The sequence below is a fragment of the Maylandia zebra genome, linkage group LG17 (assembly GCF_041146795.1).
Source record: "Maylandia zebra isolate NMK-2024a linkage group LG17, Mzebra_GT3a, whole genome shotgun sequence".
Taxonomy (NCBI): domain Eukaryota; kingdom Metazoa; phylum Chordata; class Actinopteri; order Cichliformes; family Cichlidae; genus Maylandia; species Maylandia zebra.
In genome coordinates this window covers 26,347,288-26,366,625 of record NC_135183.1, presented here as the reverse complement: position 1 = coordinate 26,366,625, position 19,338 = coordinate 26,347,288, and the positions used below count along the sequence as shown (strand labels likewise).

At 42.8% G+C, this 19,338-nt stretch overlaps 2 protein-coding genes across 2 annotated transcripts; one reads left to right on the top strand and one right to left on the bottom strand.

Annotated features, from left to right (window-relative positions):
• Positions 1 to 159: 159 nt before the first annotated feature.
• On the bottom strand, positions 160 to 7,985 carry chpt1 (choline phosphotransferase 1). Its single transcript, XM_004548345.6, has 8 exons — positions 7,533 to 7,985; positions 5,448 to 5,595; positions 5,174 to 5,315; positions 4,098 to 4,182; positions 3,487 to 3,618; positions 3,246 to 3,404; positions 2,997 to 3,122; positions 160 to 1,828 (listed from the first exon to the last, which is right to left on the bottom strand). Exons 1-8 carry the CDS (start codon positions 7,770 to 7,772, stop codon positions 1,712 to 1,714), a joined length of 1,149 nt encoding a protein of 382 aa, XP_004548402.1. The 5' UTR covers positions 7,773 to 7,985; the 3' UTR covers positions 160 to 1,711.
• Positions 7,986 to 9,596: 1,611 nt separating this feature from the next.
• LOC112434851 (uncharacterized) lies at positions 9,597 to 18,869 on the top strand. The gene is made up of 6 exons (XM_076875602.1): positions 9,597 to 10,115; positions 10,604 to 12,559; positions 12,820 to 12,890; positions 12,981 to 17,897; positions 17,981 to 18,061; positions 18,550 to 18,869. Exons 2-4 carry the CDS (start codon positions 11,116 to 11,118, stop codon positions 17,484 to 17,486), a joined length of 6,021 nt encoding a protein of 2,006 aa, XP_076731717.1. The 5' UTR covers positions 9,597 to 10,115; positions 10,604 to 11,115; the 3' UTR covers positions 17,487 to 17,897; positions 17,981 to 18,061; positions 18,550 to 18,869.
• The last annotated feature ends 469 nt before the right edge of the window (positions 18,870 to 19,338 follow it).

Here is a 19,338-nt window from a genome sequence, read left to right as displayed (position 1 = left end):
GAAACTCAAGATGGCTTTGTGTGAAAATCCTCCTTAGATCAGACCAGCTCATCTGGGAAACCAAAAACTATGCTGTGTTCAAAGCCTGAGTCACTTTGCAGTATTTTTACAAGGTAGTGTTGCAGTACTTTTTTCCACCAATGACAGGAACAATCAAAATGGATGAAAAATATTTTCTTTATTACAATCTTTTCCACTCATGTCTGTTAGTAGAAAGGTGTTTCACTGCATTACAGTGCAACAAAGTGATTTTGAACCATAGTTGTACCTTTGAAATGCATAGCTCTAAAGTCCATCCATAAATAAGCTTCTCGAGACAGGAGTATAGTGTCAGAATCTAAGGGGACGACAATGGCAATTTTCAAAATAAAATAAAATCTTTTACCGGCTCTACAGAAATGTCCCTTTTTACCCAAATGATCCTGAATGATGTTTCATTCTGATTACAACCCTTCATTGAGATTCACTACACAATTACTAATAATCCAACAAAACTTAATTAAAAAAAGAAATCGGTCACATATACATAACAATTATGCATAAATGAACATGAGTGAATAGTTAAAAAAAAAAAAAAAAAAACCTTCCAGGATAGTGTTCTATTATTACTGTATCTGGTGTGATACTGAGTGGGAAAAAAATGTACAAAGCTGCTTTAAATATTCACAAGTTAAACAGTAATTACAACAAAAATATTTAAGGCATCTTCAGTTCAATTCTGTACAATCACACAAAATCATTAGCCCTTCAGGGAGAAGAACAGAGAAAGCAGAACAAGCCGAGTGTTGACGCTTCATCGGTCGACGGTGCTCCAGAGGCCGGAGAAGATGTTTTTAAGGATTGTTTTCCACGACTGCAGGATGAGATGAGTCGAAACAAAAACAAAAAACAAAAAAAACAACTGCAGTGGGGTTTGTGAGATCGGCCTAACTTTAGACACGTCATCATTTTCAGCATTAACACACGATCGTTACCCTTCGATGCAGCTCGCTGACAACCTGCCGGTCCAAATTGGAAACCTTATTGGAAATTATTTTAAGGTCTATAAGTTTATTTTAAAAAAAAAGTTTCTTTAAAGCCCTAATTTGTATCAAATTCAGTCTTATTTAATTTAACAACTTAAAACAAGTCATTAAGAAAACTCTTAACAGGTATTTGATTCAGATTCAGCAGATATCAAAGAAATTTTACTTAAATTGTCACTCGTGATTGTCATATTTATGTGTTTAGTTAATTGCACAACAATCCATGAGGAACATGTCTCCATATTTAAAGCTCACTTAAATGCTTTGATATTTGCCCAAGCTAAAAAATACCTATTAAAAGATTTTTTTTTTTTTTTTGGTATTTTGTGTTGAATAAGCTGGAAGTGCCAAATGATGTTCAAAAAATTAAATCTAACAACATGCATTTACCTTGAAATTAAAATCTGAAAGACTTCATCAGGCAACTGGGTTTTCAAGGGAAACTTGGGTTAATTTTTCATTCAACAGATCCATGCTTGGTTGTTTTTTTTTTTCCTTCTTTTTTTGTATCACGGTAGTTTTATCTTTCCTCTTAGTGGGTGTGAGTTTTAATCTGAAGTGGTTACTTTGTCAAGGCTGCAGTGGCTCGAGGTCGAGGGTTTCTCCTCGTCATCGTGGTCGCTGTCTGCTTTCAGGAGCGGGAAGAGATCTGCGTCCCCTCCCGCCTCCTCCCGCCGGGCAAACCGTCAGTCGCGGTGCAGCTGGCTCGGCGTTGTGATGCTAAAGACGTGGATGCGCAGGTGGGAGGCGATCTGGAGGCACACGCCCGTGCAGTAGCGTATCAAATCCACACTGGAGAGGACCTGGAGCAAAAATAATAAAGACGTACTATGTTAGGTGATATAGTAATTTCAGATGCAATACAGGTCCCTAACAGACAGCATCATTAAATGGTACCACAAAGGATGATACAAGAACAGCCACTAGATACCGCAAGGAAGTAATTTACATGGAAATCTTTAGTTTTGTAGCAGTTTCCTTTCCTCCATTTAAAAAGCAAAGCAGTTCACTGCCATACCCCGAGACACGCACAAGCTTCTGGTTGTTGAGGGCTGAAGGACTGACACACACTTTGAAAACTAAGTAACCAACTTCCTGCTTCCTGTTTATGCAATCACATATTTTCTTGTTGTCATGGATGGCTATTATTTATAAAATGATCCTAACACGCATGTTTAGATGGACAATAAGTATTGCTATAAGGAAAACCAGTAAGCCAGAATCTGTAATACCGGGATGTGATTACTGACATTAGTAATACTTTTGCCCTCCCTAGTGTGGCATGTCAGTGTCAAATGAGGAAAACGTGTTTGCACACCTACGCTGGCTCCAAATTCAAATGGTGGTTTCCCATCAGCTATTAATATATTTGTTGACTCTGAGTGAATATCAGCGCACCATCTCGGCCGTCACACTGACAAAAGATTACCATTTATAGCAGAGAACATGGCTGTAAAGTTCTTTTGAAGTGTAAAGTTTTTAAACTGTATTTATCCTTTCAAAGCTGATCAGCTGGAAACCCTGTAGGGGTTTGCAACAGCGTGTGAGATACAACACGAGTCATGGGTGTCAAAGGAAGGTTTATCACAAGTCATCTCACTTGCATTGTAGAAACTTTGTGCTCTTTGAACCACAACTATAATGATTAGATGGCAACTAGCAGAGATAAGAGTCCCACAGACAGAAATGAAAGCCGCTGTGCTTATGAGAAGTTGATTTAACTGTGTGCGTATTAGTCATCAACGCTGACAAGTCCTACAAGTATATCAAGGCACTACGCTCCAATCTTATTTCTCTATTGTTATCATTATAATGAAAAGCTCTCAACTAAATAAAGTATGCAAGGAAAATAATTTAAGGTATTAACTATATACACATATAGGTAGAAGAGCAAAGAATGTGGCTACTTAGAGGTGACAAAAAGGGTGGGGCTGCATTTTAAACAAAGACACCTGTGAGATCAGTACTAACCATGGCGATCCAGAGGACTATGTGTTCGTCAATGAAGCTGTTAAAGTACTGGTTGAGGAATAGGAGGCCAGGCCCAATAAAGGCTGGGTCTGGTAGGTATAACTCACTCTTGGTCATGTGTGCCATCTACAGAAAAGATTCAAGAAAGAAAGAAAACACAGGTTAAACACTGGGTTAAACGATGGGTTAAAACAGACAAAAGAAGATATGTGACAGTTCATTCAGGCAATTAAGAGAACACCAACGTACCACCAGCTTGTTGGAAATCTTGGCGATAACCATTCCAAAGGTGAGCAGGTACAAACAGGGGTGGTGCTCAAACAGGTGGCTGGATGACTTCTTGAAAATGATGAAGGCCAGTGTAAGGATGAGGCTGATGTGCAAACCGGGACTCAGCACGCTGGTGTCCTGAAGAGCAGAAACATTGATTAGTTTTTGCGCTTTACACATTTTTTTAAAATATTAAAATAATGCTGTATTTACAACTTACAGCCACAGTGGAGCCATTTTTGCCAACCCCTCCATTCAAAATGACATAGAAATAGTTGTAACAGGAGTACAGGGCTCCCCCGATGATGCCCATGACGGGGAAGGCATACAGCTTCAGTCCGATGATGGGCAACTATGGGAACACATTGAGGTCAAAATAAAGAGAAAACAAGAAGCGTTCTCCTTATAAAATAGAAAAGTGCTTATATGAAAGCTGCAGCATGCTGAGCATGATGGGAGGGCAAAGCAAATAAATAAATAAATATATCCAAATAAAACACAAACAAATGCGGGCGACATCATCAGCTTTTTGAGCCAGATCATGTCCAGTAGATGACCTGTTGCCATGGCTTTAGCTACCCATATTTACCTTCTCACTTCTCTCATGTGATGTTAAGTCAAGCCTCCAAAGGCAGCACAGAGTAAAAGTAAAACACAAATTCTATTTAAAGACTAGCATGACAACTAAAGCCTAAGAAGTGATTCAGTTAGTTTGTCTGGTGTAAAAACTAAGGAGAAAAAGGTTTGACTATACACTTGAGGTGAAATGGAAGTGTCCCTGTGTGTACACTATTTGTGCAGGCGAGTGTGAAGAAATGGATTCTCAGTTACCGTGTACTGCCAAAGGCTCACGCCTCCGAAAGCTGACATCACATACATGATTATGATGGCGAATTGCACCTCTGTGACATCAACCCTGTGCAGAACATATGAGGGAAGTGTGAGATAAGTGACAGTGCGAAGGTTTAACAACAGCATCGGTACTGCAGCATTTTTAAATGCCACTGTGTGACCGGATCCTACAATTAGATGTTCTTATAAAACAAGCCATTCAACATGGGCTGTGGGTCTTTTCTCCTCTTCCAGGGGAACACATACACCTCATACCAACTGTCAGGCATGGTGGTGTAAGGGTGATGGTTTGGGCTGGTTTGTAGCCACAGGACCTGTGATCACTGAGTGAGCCATGAACTCCTCTGTATACCAAAAGCATTAAATACAAGGCCATCTGTCCGACAGCTAAAGCTTAGGCCAAACTGGGTCATGCAACAGGACAAATATCCCAGGCACAGCAGCAAATCTAAAACAGAATGATTGATAAATAAGAGTATAAAATGTTCTAATGACGAAGTCCAGACCTCAACCTAATTGAAATGCTGCGGTGGGACCTAAAGAGAGATGTGCATAAACCAGTGCCCACAAATCTCAATGAACTAAAGCATCATTGTAAAGAAGAGTGGGCCATAATAATGTGAGAGACTGCTGAGGTCACACAGAATAAAAAAAGGGGGGAAAATAAGCTAAAGGTGGTTATACAAGCTACCGAATCATGGAGTATACTCAATTTTTCAAAGGACTGCTTAGAGCCCTAGAAACTCTCTTTTTTCCCCACGTGACTATGTGAGTTGGTAAATGCACTGAAGGATTATTTAGGCAACAGGAACCTGGACTGTTCACTAGCAACCAACTATCACATGCAAAGCAATGCATGACAAGTTAAACACTTTGCATGTGGACGGGGCTTGAACGGTCTTTGGGGTAACGTTGACCTGCCAGTGGAAGTGGCTTGCCAGGCAAATTAGCTTACTGTCTTCAAGTTATTTTATCATTCAGTGTTGCAAACTAATAACGATGACCATTTTCTTATATTAAAAGAAAAATACATTTAAAATAAATATTTGACTTACAGGCCAAAGCGGAGCGTCCCAGACACATAGGTCTGCCAGTGGGCGCAGAAAAACATAAACATCCCAATAAAACCACAGAAGAAAGTCCAGTTTGGATATTGTCCTATTCCACATGAAATGCACGTTCCCACAGCAACAAAGACTGAAAGAGAATCACCGGGGTAAGCACATTAAAGTCATGTTAATGAAATTAAAGCCAAAGCTTTGTTTACTAACATGCTACAATCAGTTTATTATAATCAAACGCAGCAGACTTCAGGGTTTAGGAGATTACCTGTGGAGACTGCATCACAGCCGTGGTCGAAGAGCTCACCAAGGGCTGAGCTGCTGTTTGTCCTCCTGGCCTGTTTCCCATCAATAGCATCCAGAGACTGGTAGATGAACAGCCCCAGAGCCGACAGGATGAAAGCCCATGATGGAGCCTGAAGCCAGGTAAGGGACGAGAGAGGGAGACTGACAGTTACACACCCATTCTTACAACACAGATAATCACCTAATTGGTCTATTTAAGCTACTTAAAATACAGATAGTTGTAGAGCTAAAGAAAATGTGGGTAACTGGTGAATATTTCAGTCATTCTCATGTAGTCACAAAGATCTTGAGTACTACCAATCAGTCTTAGAGTCCAAATCAATTGAGCTCTTATAAGACAGGCCAAATTTTAATCTGTGCAAAATCCCCCTGCAAAATCACAGGGACCAAGGGACCACTTTAGACCCACCCCACTTCCTTTGCAATCTGTCATTTATTTGTAACACCCTGGTCTAGAATCATATAATTCTTAAAAATTGCAGTTGTTGACCACATTACAAGATGGTCTCTACTAATCATATCTGTATTTCACAACTTTAATTCTTATTCATATGAGGGGGGAGGAGAGGGTTGTGTAACTTGTTGAGGTATTGGATTTTCAGAAGTTGTTTGTTTTGGATTTTATGGAGCTTTTGAATTCATACACGTGTGCACTGTTGGATTTAAATAATACTTATGTGCCATATGTGCTACATCTCTCTGAAATGTGTAGTAGGAGGGACTCCAGCTGACTAGACCAGTTCAGCTCCTCTTTACTAGGGTGGAGGTTATGGACCATCTGGACAGTAATGCTGGCCAACATAGCATGTTTGCAAAACTACAATGTGTGTGTGTGTGTGTGTGTGTGAGAGAGAGAGAGCATTTGTGTAAGCCTGTGACTGAGAGAGAGAGAACCACACACAAAAAAAGAGTGTGTTTCAACAGAGATGAAGCACATGTCCCAAAAGCCTTGTGGACTACTTGTTTAAGTTTATCACAGCAGTAACTTGAGGGAAAACTCTGACCCATTTCCATAGGCTCCGATGAATTCCTGTGAATGTGTGTTTGTTTGCACAGCGATGGGACTTAACTCGTAACTCTCCATAAATAAAAGCGTACACTGTATGCCTCAATCAATGCATAATAACAGTAGATGAAACTGGTGGAGTCAGTGGGAGTGCATGGACTTTGACTCAGGTGCAAGGTTGTCATAGTTAGAACGAGCAAAGGCGCAAGTCTGATTAACTCACCAACCTGTGCATGAGCAGCTGGACCCACTGCTGCAGGGACAGACAGGTTTACTGTGCCCTAGGTCAACTTGCTACCTGCAAGGCACATTCTCTATAGTATTCTTAGATTACAGAATAATATAGAGGCGTTTCAAAATCAGCTTACTCATTTAAATAAGTATATTTTTGTCTGGTTAAGGGCTAGACACCCTCCCGCCCCCTTTTATATGGCTGCTAAATGATTCGCCTCTTCTCTGATAGATAGTGGCCTTAAGTGAAACAATGAAACAAATTGCTGTTTTGACACAAACAGCACTGCGTCACATGAGGCCTTTCAACTTTCTAAAGTCACATGACCGCCGATATATCAGTTATTCTTGTCCACGTCGTCCCTAATACGATTAAAACCCCCTTTAAAGCGTCTCGGCTTGCTTGTGGCCATGCTTGGGTTTAAAAAAAGAGCAAAAAAGGTTTTCCTGAAAAACCTGGAGACGGACTCCAAGCTTACTTCGGCTTACACTACCAAATTTAAATTTAGCTGTTTGACACTACAGAACAGTCCAAAAAATACAGCGCCTGCGGCGTTAGCTAGCACCACGGCCCCATCTATAAGGTAGATATGACGTTAAAATACAAGCAGCTGTGAAGCTCAAATGTTTGCCGAATTAGTAAGTATCCCCAATGGACTCAGTAAATATAATCAATCCTATTTGTTGAGCTATCTGGGTCTTACAGGTTGCGGTGTATCTTTAGCATACGCATTTTCTAAATGGAGGACGGTCTTTTCATAGCAGAGATGGGTAGACATTTGAAACTTTAGCCCCAGTCGCTATACTCACCTCTTCTGTTGCCGTGGGACAATAATACACAAGCACCAACGTGGAGAGGACATTAACCAGCAGTCCAACAATAGTCAGTGTATTTGGTGCGATCCATGTCGGTATCTGCTGGACGAGCCAGTTCCAGTAGATCTGACACGGCGGCTCAAATAGGGATCTACCGGAGGCGCTGTATTTATGCTCCTCCAGCCGCTTTAGTTGAGCGGGTGACAACGGCTCTGGCCACAGGAAATGTGGCATTATTTTTCTGCCTCGTCACTCCTCTGAGTACCGCAAAAACTCCCTGATATTCCCGGGTGGTGTTTCAGACAGGGTTGGCCGACTCCAGGAGACAGCAGCAGCTCATCTGGTATGTCTAGGGTAGACGAGCAGCAAAGGCCATTTTCACAGCGGAACCAAGCGCTGTGGATGTCTATACGTTTCTGGCCGAGGTGCGTCTCGGCAGGAAGCGAATGTCCGGAAGGGATAACGTGGCTATCTACCGGGAAGTTTAAATGCACATAGCCTGCGCCTAAGAGTGTATAACACTGTGATAATAACCATCTGGTTGGCTCATAAACTTGCTAAAATATAAGCAAACCTAAGCACATATTGTATGACTGGCAGATGCATTTAGGCCCATAATTACCTCATTCATGTAGGTTAAGCCTTATAACTTAGAAACGATGATTCTTAAAAGTGTAGGTGGTATCATTAACATATAGAAAGTACCACACAAACATTTAAAATATCATATCATATTTGACCTGCCTTAGTGTAGCTGTTCTCCTTGTGCTTCTTGCTCACTTTGTTAGTTCTAAACTAAAAGCTAAAGTTAGATTAAAAAAAAATGTTAAATTTATTTAATTTAGTTAATAGTTAATTTTAGAAGAAAAAACACCTGTAATCATGTTGTTCTTTTAAAGATTAACTAATGTAAATTTAAAAGAAAAAATAAGGTAAACATGAGTTGTGTTTTTACTAAGCTTTGAAAAGTGTGGATTTGTAAATAGATCGCACATCAAATGATAAAAACAATCAGAAATATTAGCCTACATTCTCTAGGTCTGTTTATGGTACTTGGGCTAATAATCATAGTTTCTAAGTTATTAACTCAAGGGTTTAATTTGCTGCATTAGAGGGATTTGATTCTTTATGTTCACAGAGATTGGATTATTTACATGACTATAACTGACTATAACAGGTGTAACAAATACCTGTGTCATACCTATACTCTTAATTTGAAGAATACCTCCTGTAGCTGTTTATGATATGTTTGGGTTCACAATAAATGAATCTCCTAATAAATTTCCCTTGCATTTGGTTGTTGGATCTAAGTTTGTTTATTAAAATTATTCACAAAAATAATGATCTCTCTCTCTATATATATATATTTATATATCAAGTGAGCCTTTTCTTCCCAGTTAGTCACACCTTGGCATTTGTTTACATTTTCCCTGTGTCAACGTCACATGTCTTAGTCTGGGTCTTCATTACTTCCTGTTTTTAATTTACTTCGACTCCCTTGTCTCATATGCATTATGGCGAGTTTGCTTTCCCTCGTTTCATTAGTTAGATTCTAATCAGCTGTGTTCCCCAGGTGTCTCCACTGGGGAAAGGTATATACAGGTTTTAGAACAACATATGCTCCCATCTAGACAGTTTTTCTTTTCAGAAAAGGTCTTGGATTTTCAGCAAGACAATGCTAAACCACATACTGCATCTAAGACAATAGCAGAGCTTTGTAGTAGACGAGAGCAGGTGCTGAACCGGCCTACAGACATTTGGAGCATAATGAAATGAAAAATACAACAGAAAAGACCCAGGCCTGCCTTTATCAGACATGCATGGGAATAAATCCTCTCCCAAAACTCCAGCAACTGTTTTCTTCAGTGTTCAGACTGTTCTTAAAAACAGAGGGTGAAACATAGCCCTGTCCCGGCTTTTTAAGATTTGTTTTGCCATAAAAATGGGTGTTTGGTTTTTTTCGTCTTCAGATGGCACATTTTCTCAGTTTCAATATTTTATGTTTTCTATATTCTATTGTGAATAAACTATGGTTTTATGAGATTTGTGTAGCCCAGATGAAAAATATCATACTTATTCTCTTTATATTAACTGTCCACATCAACAAGCGTCGTATTTCCTATGACCATTGAATGCACCTCTCAGTTCACCCCACGTGAGGGCACCTAGCTCAGCAACCAATCAGAGCCTACCCAGGCCGCATTGACCCTGTCAGCCAGGAAGTGAGGTGGAGGTGCATGGTGTCCCGGGTTTTTCTCATCTCAGCAAGAGGAGTGGAGGCATCTACTACTCAAACCGAGAAATCCACGGACAAAAGAGAGGAAAACTCAGGATTGAGAGGAAGGAAAGCCAGCGCACTTACCTGCTGGAAGTCCGGAGTCGAGTGGCTGGATGAAGGAGAGAGGCAACGTCGGTAAGACGAGTGTTATTCTGATGGAAAAAACTTGTAGAGACTTACCGTCGCGATCATGCTAATGCTAGCTCGGTGTCTCACAGGCTAACCACTCACCTTTCATCCGGAGAGCTGCTGCAATTCCAACGCCAGTGTGTGTTGGGCTTTTGTGAAACAGAGCAACGGTGAGCAACATGTTCTTAGCTGCTCTAAAGCTAATTTTTGTCAGTTCACTGTGAGTTTAAAGTAATCTAGAGGGTAATTTTTAGTGCATTTCTCTCTCACGAATAGGCCTATAGCGTGGAGAAATTAAGCACACTGCTTTAATGCCTCTGAACTGAACTCATATGTATATTTTGTTGCTTATTTGCACATAGTTCTGAATTTGTTATGGTGTATTGTATTTTGAGTGTCAATGGTTACTTACCATAAGTATTGTTTAATTAATGTTTACATGAATAGAGAAATATTTGAGCAACTTAGATGTTTAGTTCTCATATTTGATATGCTTGAAAATTGAATGTTGTACAACAGAACTGTGAGATTTGATAAGATTTAAGATGTTGATGCAATGAATATGAGGTGATGCAATATTTTGATTTTGTATTTTAACCTTAAACAATGCATCTGAAACAGACTGATTAGAATGTACATTTTATGACCTGGATTATAGGTCAGGTTTTTTGGAGAGGACGGAAAAGTCCAAGGACCAGGACGATATTCTGGTTGTGATAGATGGCGAGCCAACCACTTTGAGGACGATCTACCCCAAAGAAGATACACACCACACACTCATACATTCCAGTTACATTCACAAGGACCTTTGAAGTTGGCTATCACCAGCTTAACTCTAAATTCTTAAAGGGCCCCAACGAGTACTTTTATTTTGCTGAGTGTGCACACTATTTATTTTATTTTATACTTTATCTGTACAAATTGGACAAATACCTGTTATACTTTGTAACAATACAAGAGTGGCTACTCAAAAGTTAACATTGTGTCCAGGTCATTATTGCTGCTCAATACTTTGGCTCCATACGAATTTGGTGTCTTCTGATTCTGGCCAGGGTCTTATTACGAGCCCAAGTAATTATTGCGCTGTAATTCACCTTTATACCTTAAAGTTGGTTACAGAAGTGGCGAGCCAGCCAGGAGCCAATTGATTTGAGCATCAATATTGAGGCAATGACCAGCATGGATTTCATACAAAAGTCTGGTGTCAAAATACCTAATGCGGTTGTTGTCGCTGGGATAACACAGGTATCTGAGAAAGATGAACAGGTCATTGACTTTCTGAAACAGTATGGTAAAATCACAAGAGTCCTTTTTGTTGATGATTCACTGTCCAACTTCTACCAAAACCTGATCGTAGAATACTCTAGCAGTTCAGCCTTAGAAGGTTTAGAACCTCGTTTACCATACACATACACAGCACAAGCTGATCCCAGCGTTGTCTATGAAATTAAAACACTCAGTAGCATGTACACTACCACGGTTGGGAGTAATGTTACAAAAACCTACTTGGCGGAACTCAAGGAACTAGCCAAGCTGAGTGGCAAAGACTACGGTGAGGTGCTGAAGGAGATGATGTGTCAGATTGGGGAGGATGTTGAAGCCATGCGACCCACCACTGAAGAACCTTCTCCCACGTATGTCGAGACCACTGTTGTATCTCCGCCCGCTTCTAAAGAGCGACAGTGTCACACCTCACATTCAGATGTTACACCAAGTGATACTGGTGCCACTGATGATGTTCCCCTCACTAATGGAAGGAGAGCAGCGTCCCTCTCAGTAAGTGACTTGAACCCACCTGACATTCAGAAGGTTGTGGTAGAGCATATCGTACGAAGGCAAGATGTCGTCCCACACATCCAGTCCCAGGTGAGACTCCGTTCCTTCTCCGGTAAGGTTCCCAGACCTAACAATGAAACTGATTATGACACATGGCGCACACAAATTGAACTGCTCCAAAATGATCCCAGCATGTCCCCCCTGCAAATATCCAGAAAGATCCATGAGAGCCTGCTCCCACCAGCAGCTGATATAGTTAAGAGTTTGCGGCCTGAGTCACCACCTGTGACTTATTTGCAGCTTCTAGATTCAGCCTTTGGCACTGTAGAAGATGGCGAGGAACTTTTCGCTCAATTCCTGAACACCCTTCAAGATCCAGGTGAGAAGTCATCCACTTACCTTCACCGGCTACAGCTAGCATTAAACAGAGCCACGAAGAGGGGGGGAGTCGCATGTGAAGAAGTGGACAAACATCTACTTAAACAGTTCTGCAGGGGATGTTGGGACAACGACCTACTCAGCGCCCTGCAACTTGAGCAAAAGAAGAGCAGCCCACCCCAATTCTCAGACCTGTTGTTAATGATTCGCTCTGAGGAAGATCGACAGCAAGCAAAAACTGACCGTATGAGAAAACACATTGGCACCACAAAGCAGAGAACTCAGTTACAGTTCCAGGGTGCACATGTTTGTGAACCAGAGGAGAAACATGAGAGTAGCATTGCTGCTATTGAGGATCTGCGAAAGCAGGTGGCGAGTCTGCAAAGTCAACTAACTACATTCATGTCACAGAAAAAAACAAAGTTTGCAAACAGCAAGGACCCTGCAGGGAAGCCGCAGAGTAAGATGTCAAAGCCACATGGTGTAGATGGACGTATGCAAAGACAGACTTCAAAGAGGCAAAGGGGCAGACCCAAGCCCTGGTATTGTTTCAACTGCGGTGAAGATGGACATATCGCTCCATGCTGTGTTGACCCCGCTAACCCCAACCTAGTAGCAGAAAAAAAGAAGCAGTTGGAGGAGAAACAACGCCAGTGGGAAGCGCGAGATTGTACAGATTCACCTTTAAACATCTAACAGTTCCTGTTGTGGGACAAACAGGAGCTGAGGAGAGTCAACAACGTCCCTCAGACGTAAACAATGGTGACAAAATCACAGCTGAGGTTAACAAAGTAAGTACCCCAGCAAAGACTGTCAAAGCACAAACATGTTCTGGCTTAAACCATTCAGAGCAGAACCAATCCTTCCAACTCCCTAAACAGTTGATTGGTACCAGAAGTACAGCTCAAGTGATTGTGAGAGGTGAAGAAGTCAACTGTCTTCTTGACTCAGGCTCCCAAGTTACCACTGTTCCTGAGTCATTTTACCAGCAGCACCTTTCAGAGCAAAAGATCAAGCCACTACATGACCTCTTAGAAGTGGAAGGTGCTAATGGCCAGCTAGTGCCTTACTTTGGCTATATAGAAATGACCATAACTTTTCCAAAGGACTTTATAGGTGTTCCAGTAGATGTAAACACACTTGCTTTAATCGTCCCTGACACTTCACAATCCCTCATGCTCATAGGCACAAACACCCTAGATGTACTGTTCGACATCTACTCAGAGACTGACTTAGCCAATCGTCAACCCCTCTCACATGGCTACAAAGTAGTCTTCAAAATCATTGCGTTGAGACGGAAGCAGACAAGTGACACCCATCAGGGGGTAGTGAAGCTACTTGGCAAGATGCCTCAAGTCATTCCAGCTGGTTCAACTGTAGTGGTGGAGGGAGTCGCCCTTGGCGAGGGCCTTCAGGATGAAAAATCAGTTGTAATTGAGTACCCATCATCGTCCCCCTTGCCCGGTGGCCTGCTACTTAAAGCCGGTCTGGTGGACTTTCCCCAGCGGCGGCCCCACAAGTTGCCAGTTGTTATAAGCAACGAGTCTGACCACGACATTGTCATCCCTGCCAAGTGTACTATTGCAGAGGTTAGTGCTTATCAGACCATCCTATTAAAGGAACACAACAAGACCAAACGGTCAGAACTATCCCAGAGAACTCCAGAGACTCCGTCTTTCCAAGAGCCCACCATAACCTTCAATTTTGGTGACTCCCCAGTTCCATTGGAATGGAAACAGCGCATCACTCAGCAGCTCAGCGGCATGCCTGAGGTGTTTGCACAGCATGACCTGGATTTTGGCCGGACGGACCAGGTGCGACATCATATAAAACTTTCGGATGGCACGCCTTTCAAACTACGTGCCCGGCCAATCCACCCACGGGACATTGAGGCTGTCCGGAAGCACATTCAGGAACTCCTTGATGCAGGAGTTATTAGAGAGTCAGAGTCCCCATTTGCGTCACCCATAGTGGTAGTCCGGAAAAAGAACGGCCAAGTCCGGTTGTGCATCGATTATAGGCGTCTAAACCTTCAGACTATAAAAGATGCGTACAGCCTTCCAAAGCTAGAGGACACGTTCTCAGCCCTCAATGGTTCACAGTGGTTCTCTGTTCTTGATCTAAAATCAGGGTACTACCAGATCGAGGTCGAAGAAGCAGACAAACCGAAGACGGCCTTCGTGTGCCCTCTCGGCTTCTGGGAGTTCAACAGAATGCCTCAGGGTGTAACGAACGCCCCCAGCACGTTCCAGCGGTTAATGGAGCGGTGCATGGGGGATATGCATTTGAAGGATGCATTGGTCTTTCTTGATGACGTGATAGTATTCTCCCGAACCCTTGAGGAACACGAAGAAAGACTCATGAAAGTGCTCACTCGTCTAAAAGAGTTTGGGTTAAAGCTGTCACCAGAGAAATGTGTCTTCTTCCAGACTTCAGTCCGTTATCTGGGGCATGTGGTCTCCAGAAATGGAGTTCGGACTGACCCTGAGAAGATTTCGGCCCTTAAAACATGGCCTGTCCCACAGACCCTGCGAGAGTTAAAGTCGTTCCTTGGTTTTGCTGGGTATTATAGAAGGTTCGTTAAGGGGTATTCCAGCATTGTGAAACCTCTCCACAACTTAACTTCAGGGTACCCACCTAGCCACAAGAAATCAAAAGTAAACGCAAGACAAAGTGCACATCAGTACCATGACCCAAAAGACCCTTTCGGAGGTCGCTGGACGCCAGCTTGCCAGGAAGCCTTCAAGTCAGTCATCCAAAGTCTCACCACTGCCCCTGTACTTGCCTTCGCTGACCCCCAGAAACCCTATATACTGCACACCGACGCCAGTACCACCGGGCTTGGTGCTGTATTGTATCAGGAGCAAGAGGGACAACTTAGAGTCATAGGCTATGCAAGTAGAGGGCTGTCACGGAGCGAAAATCGCTATCCAGCGCACAAGTTGGAGTTTCTGGCGCTCAAGTGGTCAGTTACAGAAAAGTTCAGCGACTATCTCTACGGCAACCACTTCACTGTTGTAACGGATAGTAATCCGCTGACTTACATTCTGACTTCAGCAAAACTTGACGCAACTAGCTATAGGTGGCTAGCAGCACTGTCCACATTCTCTTTCAAACTCCTCTATCGTCCAGGGAAGCAGAATGGAGATGCGGATGGATTATCACGCAGACCACACGGAGGGCTAGCGGACGACCTGAAATCACAAAAAGAGATTGAACGCATACAACAGTTCACTCAAGATCACCTTTGTGATCCAGACAACATCAATGCTGTAAATCAGTCTGTGGTGAAAGCAATCTGTGAGAGGCAGTTCACCTACAGCGTCAGTCCTGACAATGAAAGAGAGGCAGATGCAGATTGTGTTGCCTTGGTGGAGGTGCTTGCTGTGTCTCCTAGTGCTGTACCTGATAGCTATGGGCAAGAGGAACAGTTTGGAGGTCTGCCAACCATTCCCCATCTAACTGAGGCAGAGCTGGCAGACGAGCAAAGAGCCGATCAGTGTATAAAGCATGTTATTTCTCAGATCGAATATGGGGACACACCACCTCCAACCGTGCGCACACAACTCCCTGAGCTTCCACTGCTCCTCCGAGAGCTTAACCGTCTTGAGCTCCGCAACAATGTCTTGTACCGGCGACGCCAAGAGAGGTCCCAGAAAACCTACCAGCTTGTACTTCCAGCTGAGCTTCGCAACACAGTTCTCACCAGCCTGCATGACCATATGGGTCACATGGGAGTCGACCGTACACTGGACCTTGTAAGGTCAAGATTTTATTGGCCAAGGATGGCTTTGGACGTGGAAAGGAAAGTGAAGACGTGTGGCAGGTGCGTGCGGAGGAAGGCACGGCCTGAAAGAGCGGCCCCCTTGGTCAACATTAATACGACACGACCTCTTGAACTCTTGTGCATGGACTTCTTGTCCCTGGAAGCTGACAGGAGTGGAACCAAAGATATATTGGTGATCACGGACCACTTCACTAAATTTGCAGTTGCTATCCCAACACCTAATCAAAAGGCCCGCACAGTGGCAAGGTGTCTGTGGGAGAACTTTATGGTACACTATGGCATCCCAGAAAAATTGCATAGTGACCAGGGTCCAGATTTCGAGTCCCGCACAATCAAGGAGCTCTGTCAGGTGGCTGGTATCCACAAGGTGAGGACAACCCCATACCATCCTAGGGGCAATCCTGTGGAACGATTTAATCGTACCTTGCTTGATATGTTGGGAACTCTCCGTGATCAAGATAAGTCCTGTTGGCGTGACCATGTAAGACCCCTGGTCCACGCTTATAACTGCACCAGGAATGAAGTGACTGGTTTCTCCCCGTACGAACTGATGTTCGGACGCCAACCTCGGTTGCCAGTTGACCTTGCATTCAACCTGCCAGTGCAAGAGGAACAACACTCATCTCACTCTGAATATGTGCAAAAACTCAAGTCACGTCTCAAAGAAAGCTACAAGTTAGCTATGGACAAGGCTGCAAAGATGGCTCACAAGAACAAAATGAGGTTTGACAGACATGTAACTGCATCAGACTTGGAAGCTGGAGATCGGGTATTGGTCAGGAATGTCCGTATCCGGGGCAAACATAAGATTTCAGACAAGTGGGAACACACTGTGCATGTAGTGGTGAGAAGGGCAGGCAACCTCCCAGTATATACAGTTAAGCCTGAAAACAAAGATGGTCCCCTAAGAACACTACACCGGGATCTGTTGCTACCATGTGGCTACCTACCTGTGGAGGAAAGCAGTGAGCATGTACAGAAGCCAGTGTCACGCAGGCCAAGAACCCGTGCAAATCCAGCGCTAGAGGAAGAGAACTCCTCAGACGAAGAAGATGATTTGCTCATTCCTGTTTGGTTGAGTTCCCCTGTCCACACAGTGAGTGAGAGTCCTGTAAATGTTCCTGATATTGACAACCCACCTGTTTTTGACAGCCAATCTGATTTTGGCAACATACCTGATATGCCTAACAGTACTACAGATGATACTGAGTACTTATCTACCAATGGAGTCACACCGACCGAACAAGTGGATGAAATAACCTTAGCTGAAAATGACTCACCTGTTGATGACCCAGACGTCCAAGAAAGGCAACTTCCATTTCAGGAGGCTGGCACCAGAGGTGCGAATTCTGAGGAGAGAGTGGAGGAGATAGTCCCAGTGGATACAAGGGAAAACATGGATACAAATGATTCTGTAAGGAGATCTGAGAGAAACCGTCGTCCGCCACGACGGCTTGACTATACGGAGCTAGGCAATCCTCTGATCACTGCAGCAAAATCATTCTTGCAAGGACTGTCTTCAGCTTGGGCCGATGTCATCAGTGATGGTGAAGAGCCTGCTTCGCCCTCTTCCTTGACCCGTCAAATAATCATCATTTAACTGTCTACCATGCACAGGGACGTGCATGAGTTCAGGAGGGGAGGGTGTAGCCCAGATGAAAAATATCATACTTATTCTCTTTATATTAACTGTCCACATCAACAAGCGTCGTATTTCCTATGACCATTGAATGCACCTCTCAGTTCACCCCACGTGAGGGCACCTAGCTCAGCAACCAATCAGAGCCTACCCAGGCCGCATTGACCCTGTCAGCCAGGAAGTGAGGTGGAGGTGCATGGTGTCCCGGGTTTTTCTCATCTCAGCAAGAGGAGTGGAGGCATCTACTACTCAAACCGAGAAATCCACGGACAAAAGAGAGGAAAACTCAGGATTGAGAGGAAGGAAAGCCAGCGCACTTACCTGCTGGAAGTCCGGAGTCGAGTGGCTGGATGAAGGAGAGAGGCAACGTCGGTAAGACGAGTGTTATTCTGATGGAAAAAACTTGTAGAGACTTACCGTCGCGATCATGCTAATGCTAGCTCGGTGTCTCACAGGCTAACCACTCACCTTTCATCCGGAGAGCTGCTGCAATTCCAACGCCAGTGTGTGTTGGGCTTTTGTGAAACAGAGCAACGGTGAGCAACATGTTCTTAGCTGCTCTAAAGCTAATTTTTGTCAGTTCACTGTGAGTTTAAAGTAATCTAGAGGGTAATTTTTAGTGCATTTCTCTCTCACGAATAGGCCTATAGCGTGGAGAAATTAAGCACACTGCTTTAATGCCTCTGAACTGAACTCATATGTATATTTTGTTGCTTATTTGCACATAGTTCTGAATTTGTTATGGTGTATTGTATTTTGAGTGTCAATGGTTACTTACCATAAGTATTGTTTAATTAATGTTTACATGAATAGAGAAATATTTGAGCAACTTAGATGTTTAGTTCTCATATTTGATATGCTTGAAAATTGAATGTTGTACAACAGAACTGTGAGATTTGATAAGATTTAAGATGTTGATGCAATGAATATGAGGTGATGCAATATTTTGATTTTGTATTTTAACCTTAAACAATGCATCTGAAACAGACTGATTAGAATGTACATTTTATGACCTGGATTATAGGTCAGGTTTTTTGGAGAGGACGGAAAAGTCCAAGGACCAGGACGATATTCTGGTTGTGATAGATGGCGAGCCAACCACTTTGAGGACGATCTACCCCAAAGAAGATACACACCACACACTCATACATTCCAGTTACATTCACAAGGACCTTTGAAGTTGGCTATCACCAGCTTAACTCTAAATTCTTAAAGGGCCCCAACGAGTACTTTTATTTTGCTGAGTGTGCACACTATTTATTTTATTTTATACTTTATCTGTACAAATTGGACAAATACCTGTTATACTTTGTAACAATACAAGAGTGGCTACTCAAAAGTTAACATTGTGTCCAGGTCATTATTGCTGCTCAATACTTTGGCTCCATACGAATTTGGTGTCTTCTGATTCTGGCCAGGGTCTTATTACGAGCCCAAGTAATTATTGCGCTGTAATTCACCTTTATACCTTAAAGTTGGTTACATTTGCCATTAAAAAAATGGGTTATTCTGTGTCAATACCTGTGTCAATACTCTGTGTCAACTTTTGAGCACCACAGTAGGTCTCCTTTAACTACCCCCCTGTTTATATGGTCAAGTCAGTATATTCAAACATAAGACCTTCCATATGTCAGAACATATTTTCCAGATCTCACATACATGACTCATTCCATAAACCCTCATGCTATTTCTGGTTTGCAAAATAAATAAATATGACTAAAATGAATTAATGAGGTCAATTACACAGTGAATCTGTCACAGACTAGAAAAGAAGATTAATTCCTACAACACAAGAGTACAGAAATCAACAACA

Coding starts and splice junctions, on each gene's coding strand:
- chpt1 (XM_004548345.6), bottom strand. CDS start 7,772: ATGCCACATTTCCTGTGGCCAGAGCCGTTGTCACCCGCTCAACTAAAG. Junction 5,316..5,447: donor CTGTGATGCAGTCTCCACAG/GTAATCTCCTAA, acceptor ATTCTCTTTCAG/TCTTTGTTGCTGTGGGAACG. Junction 3,619..4,097: donor TGAGCCTTTGGCAGTACACG/GTAACTGAGAAT, acceptor GTGTTCCCATAG/TTGCCCATCATCGGACTGAA.
- LOC112434851 (XM_076875602.1), top strand. CDS start 11,116: ATGACCAGCATGGATTTCATACAAAAGTCTGGTGTCAAAATACCTAAT. Junction 12,560..12,819: donor CCCTGCAGGGAAGCCGCAGA/GTAAGATGTCAA, acceptor TGGGACAAACAG/GAGCTGAGGAGAGTCAACAA. Junction 12,891..12,980: donor TCACAGCTGAGGTTAACAAA/GTAAGTACCCCA, acceptor CTCCCTAAACAG/TTGATTGGTACCAGAAGTAC.